General features: G+C 42.0%; 1 protein-coding gene across 1 annotated transcript; it reads left to right on the top strand.

Moving 5' to 3' along the window:
• The first annotated feature begins 3,778 nt into the window (after window positions 1-3,778).
• LOC134379284 (KH homology domain-containing protein 1-like) lies at window positions 3,779-4,717 on the top strand. The gene is made up of 3 exons (XM_063098478.1): window positions 3,779-3,860; window positions 4,026-4,208; window positions 4,545-4,717. The coding sequence occupies exons 1-3, from the start codon at window positions 3,779-3,781 to the stop codon at window positions 4,715-4,717; spliced, it is 438 nt and encodes a 145-aa protein (XP_062954548.1).
• Window positions 4,718-6,000: the final 1,283 nt, after the last annotated feature.

Below are 6,000 nucleotides of genomic sequence, written 5' to 3'. Positions count from 1 at the left end.
ATCTCAACCCCTGCCTTGGTGTTGTCAGCACCACGCTCTCCCAAGTGAGCCAACCGGCCATTCCCTATACAGGATCCGAACCCGTGGCCTTGGTGTCATCAGCACCGCACTCTCCTGAGTGAGCCACGGGGCCCGCCCTGACATTTTCCAAATTTTGAATAACTCAAACATTATGAGTGCTCTTTCGTTACCAAACCTGGAGTAACATTAAAAAAACCTCACAAATCAAAGTAAAAATTGGATTTTCTTAGGTACTATTTATAATAAAATGATTGTGTACTTCTAAATTTAAAAAACCCTCTTGTTTATTATATAGATGGACACAATAACTGTTAACACATTGATTTATAAAAGAAAAATTTTGTCAATTGTCACTTAGTGACATTCATACACACTTTATGGGATAAATTTAAGTCCCTCGGTATTTGTCAGTGCCTCCTTTAACTCTCATGACAAGTCTACTTCCCTTTCTTCAGGAAGGAGATTATTTGATCTATATTAGGAAATTATCCATGCTTTGTACAGATATTTTGGAAACTCCTTTGTTTAGAATTATTTAATGTTAAAAAAAAGATTATTTAATGTTGCTTGTTAATTGTTCATGCTTAAAAATATAAACTAGAATTTTTCAAGTATTTTATGCCATGACAGATCTAAATTCGTCTAAATTAGACGTATGACCTTCTCTGAGAAATTAAATGAGCTCAAATGGTTGAATTGTTCTTTTTCACTACAGTCTGCCAGCCAACAAGAGATTTAAAAACCCAATATTTATATAGGCAGTAGGTATGCAATTGTGTTGGTCTATTTTAGAAAACTTTGGAAATAGATTTTCTGACATCTTCCAAAAGTCTCATTAAAAATAGCCAGAAATTAAAGAAATTTTAGAAGCTTTGCTCTTACCTAAGGGGGTAGACATGTAAAAAAGTGGAAACTCACCCAAAGTTCAATGACCCAGAATCCCAAAGAAGTAACTTAGTTTACTTCTATGCTAAACAGGTAGCATTAATGAAAGCAATTGCCCTAGTGATAGTCTGTAAATACTTTCTGGCCACTGTTTGCTTGTTTCCAGAATGGATCGAGGCTATTTCTGATGAATAACCAAGGTTCTGATGATAAAATTGGTTGTTTTAAAAAAAAATTGGTTGTTTAAAAATAATCCCTCACTGTTCCAAATGAATATTCAGAAAAACTAGTTAAAAAAAAAAAAAAAAAAAAAAGAACTCTAAAACTAAATTTGAGAATACTTTCCAAGCCTGGAGTTTCCATGGCCTGAGATGACAAGATTATCTCCTTCTGGGATTCACAGGCTACTCCATGCATTTAGGAATTCACTTCGGAACCTGTATTACACCATGCATGTCCCAAGCTCACATTTCTAAGTACTATTGCAAAGGATTCATTTGATGCATCTAGCTTTCTCATCAATAGGTATAAACAATCTTCCCAAAATATTCACGTAGGCCTCTGTAGGTTTAGAATCTGGAGACTGTCTTTTGGAAGAGACTAAATCAGAGGAGAAAAATTACCCTTTGCTTCAATGGAAGGGACTTCATTGTGAAACCATAAACAGGATTCTTAAGTATTGTCTAGAAACAAATAACCTTTGGAAGAAAGATCAAACCAAGATCTCCACTGTGTTTACTAGAGGCGGCGAAAGAGGGAAGGGGAAGGGGAATAGTGTGAAATTGGTTAATGGACACAAAACAGAAAAATAAGATCTGTTCATGTACAGTCGAGCTAGGTATCTACAATTTATTTATTTATTCATATTTTTTTGAGCAGTTGGCCAGTATGGGGATCCAAATTGGCATCTACAGTAAACATATCTTTGCCCTATTTGTTTTTTTTTGCTCTTAGCGTCATGATTTGGTGCCCCCTAGAGGCCAACCAAATGTTTTTAAGATTGTTTTACAAATCTTCACAGTTTATCTTAGTCCTCTGTAAAATTTCTCTGCCACCTAAGGAAAAGCAAAACTCTCTTGTTTGTTTCTCTCAAACCATAGCTATTGTTTTAAATGTAACAGATTAATGGATTTTTTATCCTCCACCTGATTCGACTATCAAAGATTTAATAGCTCCTCGTTTTAACACTATAAAGGCAGATTTTCTTCTACGAGTCCCATCTGGAAATTGAAATTGAATTTTCCTCAAAGTACTAATCCTAACCTTCATTTCTATCAAAATTCGAGATTGGCCCCAAATAAGAAGATATTTCTGCTGACATTATTGCAACCATGTATTGAGTCTATCGTTGCTGTATTAGTCTGTTATATTCAAAGACCCCCCCCCCCCACCCACCCCCAGCCTTCACTCAAAGAATCTTCACATGTTGAGGGTCTGGACCCAGAACATGTGAAGTGTGCAATGCTAGGGAAGGACGTTTCATGTGGACATAAAGTTTTCACCCGATCATTACACAAAACTGTACTGTGCAATATGGAGTAAGTTTTAGAATATTTTATTAATAAATACAGTGTTAATTATTAATATTAACTTTTAAAATATTTTCTAATATTTATTTATTTATTTATTTTTACGTGATTGTCTTTATTGACAGCTCTCAGGAGACAGCTTCAGGCACATGGCCCAGGAGGGAATCACCTCATTTTCTAATATTTTAAACGTCTGCTCCTACAGCAAACTATGTTTCTCTGGGAAAGATACTCAGAGACCTAAAACAAGGCAGGCATGGTCTCTTCAGGAGAGCTCCCAGGAGAGAAAACTGACTCCTTCCTCATCTATACTCTGGGAACACCAATTCCAAGATAGGAAAAATACAACTAGAAAAGGTTGTCCAGAATTTGTTTCTGGCCCTAGCAAAAGTCATAAATGACACGACCTGGATCGAAACTACATATTCATGTCCTGAGGGCTGACTTTTTCTGCCTTTGGTTGAAAAGTAAAGATGAAAAGTTAAAGCACCTAGGAGCTTGCAGTTGGAAGGTGACAGGTAAACTCTAATCTTTCCTACTAAACATAAACATCTCTTGCAAAATATTTTAACCAGTCAAGACCACTAAGTCACTGGGATGGAGCAAGATGTAGAATGGCCACTCTGTCACTGTGTTGGAAAGCACATAGAGACAAGGACACTCTGAAATCCAGACCACATTAATCTCCCTACTTCCTAGGTAAAAATTACTAAGATAATCACCAAATTATCCCTTTATAAAAAACTGGCCTTTGCTTCTTTAAACACCGCTTAGAACCACCCAGCCAATCCTATCATAGGCTTTCCACAATTTTCTCCAATGAGGTTCCACTTTCTTGTGTGGTTTACTCTCCCTTGATGCAGCACACTGTATAAACCCAGCTGTGTTGGACTGCATGGGTGTCATCACTGGTTGGCTGCAGGTAGCTGTCAAAATTTAGGGAGCCCTTTCTGGAGCCTTCCTGCTCCAGCACCTAACATTTCTCAACCCTGTCTTGGTTCATGCCCAGTAGATCTGCTCCAAAATTCTTAGAAATTAAAGTGAAGAAAACGTTGTATACTTGGCATCAGAAAGGCGAGAACTTAATCTGTTCATCCACTTTGGCATGATGGGATTAAGCTCAGAGTATTCAATTACTTGAATGGATTTCCTTGGAGAAGCTTAGAGATTGGACATCCTCCCTAGGGTGGTTCCTGTGGTGGGTCTTTAAGTGCCTGTATACAACACAGGGCCTGGGCCCTTTTCACTTTTTCCAAGTCATATTCAACCTGTTGTTTGGACTTGCCACTATTCTGATTCGAGAAGGAGCAGGGCACGGCATGGAAACAAGCACTCCCAGCAGGATGCCATGGTGGACCGTGCCTGAAAACTTTTCTGCCCCAATGGTAGTGCTCATTGAAGAGGACCAGGAGGAGCACATCTTTGGTAAGTGGCCTTTGCCCACACCCTGTCCCCCTATCCGTCTCTTACTGGTCTCCACTCTTCCTCTACCCTCCCAACCCATCTGTCCCAGGTCCCTACCCCCAAGGTCATCTCCCCACCCCACAAGGGCTGGTGGTTTACACATCCCTCCTGCTCTTGTGCTCACAGGCCCAGCTGACAAGTACCTTCGCTGCATTGAGGAGCACAGCCACACCCTCATTCAGTTGGAGGGGTGGTTCACAGCCACAGGCCAGACTCGAGTCACTGTGGTCGGACCACCTAGGGCAAGGCAGTGGCTGCTAGACATGATCTGGAGCATGGGGAGCCAGGACTCCTACCGTCAGGTCCGAGGTAGGTGTCCTTGGCTGAACTGTGGTTGAAGGCTTGATGGCAGAGACCTGGCAGAGTTACTTGCCATCTTGGATTCCTGAAGAATTGCTTGGGTGGCTGGGAATCCAGGTGCTCTGCTGAGTCTGTTGGGAAGGGAGGGGACTGGTGCCACAGCCATTGTTGGTGGCATGCAGTTGCTCTGGGAGGAGAAGGTAGTAGGGAGGTGTGAATGGGTCACCTGGCAAGGTCTGGGCTGGGGGGACATTATTCCCTATAGTTTCCCCCTGGGGGTCCTGGCCTGCCCTGGTGTTCCGGTCTGGGGTCCAGCTTCACCAGCCCAGGCCACTCCTTCCACAGGCCTTGAGATGTTGCAGCGAGTCCGGAGAAAGCCCCTCACCAAGGAAGACCTGGCCACCTCTAGCAACGTGCAGCCCGACACTGGAGACCTATCTTTGGCCTCCAGAATGGGTGGGACCATCTCTCTTATTGTTCCTCAGGCTCTTCCTTCCCCATTGGTTGGCTGTTTCTGATTACATTTGAGTTCACACTATCCATGATGAAAGACTGATCTCCCGTGGGAAGTTGAGATGTGAGATGTCCTGGCTTAGCCCTTGATGAGAAAAACATGAAGAACACTGATGGACGTTTGAATTTGTAGTCCCAGTTCTCTGTCCCTCTCAGGCCTTCTAGGCATGTGTGTGAGGGAACTCTCCTAAGTGTAAGAAAGTGTTCTACCGGCCAAGATGCTCAATAAACTAAGCCTCCTAATATGCAAGCAATTGATGTGCTGTCCTCTTTCCTTTGGATGAACTTATTCAACCCAGAAGGGGCTTCTTTGGGCAAGCCTGGTGCTGAGGTCTGGGTGGCCAGTGCCGTCTCCAGGTAGCCCCAGCCCAGTGAAGGAACCAGAATCAGCTCTTTCTCAAACTGCTTATCTCAGACCAGAAGCCTGGTCATGCTGCTCTGAATTGAGTGAAAACAGAGGCTTCTGAAGAGTAGGGACCCTCGTTGCAGCCCCAGGACCCTCCTGGACTTTCAAATGCAGACACACAGAAAGAAAAGGTGGGAGGAGGGTCCCGATGGACATGTGAGGTGGTCCCATCCAGTACGGTGGTGAAGAAGGCAGCTAAGCCCCCTGGTGAGCAGGAGGTAGTCATGCATTTTCCCTGATTGCCAGAAGTTTTGGGGTGAGATTGGAGGGGGTGGTTTTCTGGTAGCAAAGGAGTCTGAAGTTCCTGAAGCCATGAAGCTAGTAAGGCTCTTCTAAGTATTCATTCCATAGCATTTCTCCTGAATGCCACATCTACATTTGAATCTCTCTTCCTGAGATTATGGCAAGGTAAACGTGTCCTCACTTGAACTCTTCCTCTTCAAACCTGCTCCTTCTCCACCATCTGGATCTTCTGATGAGCTTATTATATATAGTCTTCTGGGAAAGAGACAGTTGTGTCTTAGACCAGAATGAGTGGTAGATATGTTAGGAATTGATTGCATTTGGAATATACTTTGAAGACAACAAGATTTGCTAATTATGTGGTTTTTACCCGGCCAATTTGTAAAGAGAAGTTAGAAAGATTGTATTCACGATGGAAAAACACTCCGGAATCTGGCTGGAAGAAGAAAACAACCAAACCACACTATTTCCAGAGAAAATATCATGTCAGCTTCCTAAATGATAATTTAAAGATTGATGGTTTATAAAACAGAGGTAAAACTTATTTTATAAAAGATGTGCAAAAAGAGTGTTTTCGCCCTCAATTAAGTTTCACACGGAATTAACAAATTAACATTCTCTCTTCTTGTGGCTGTAATT

This window comes from Cynocephalus volans, chromosome 5, assembly GCF_027409185.1.
Source record: "Cynocephalus volans isolate mCynVol1 chromosome 5, mCynVol1.pri, whole genome shotgun sequence".
Classification (NCBI taxonomy): domain Eukaryota; kingdom Metazoa; phylum Chordata; class Mammalia; order Dermoptera; family Cynocephalidae; genus Cynocephalus; species Cynocephalus volans.
The sequence above is the reverse complement of the archived record's forward strand: the minus strand, read 5'-3'. Positions and strand labels throughout refer to the sequence as shown.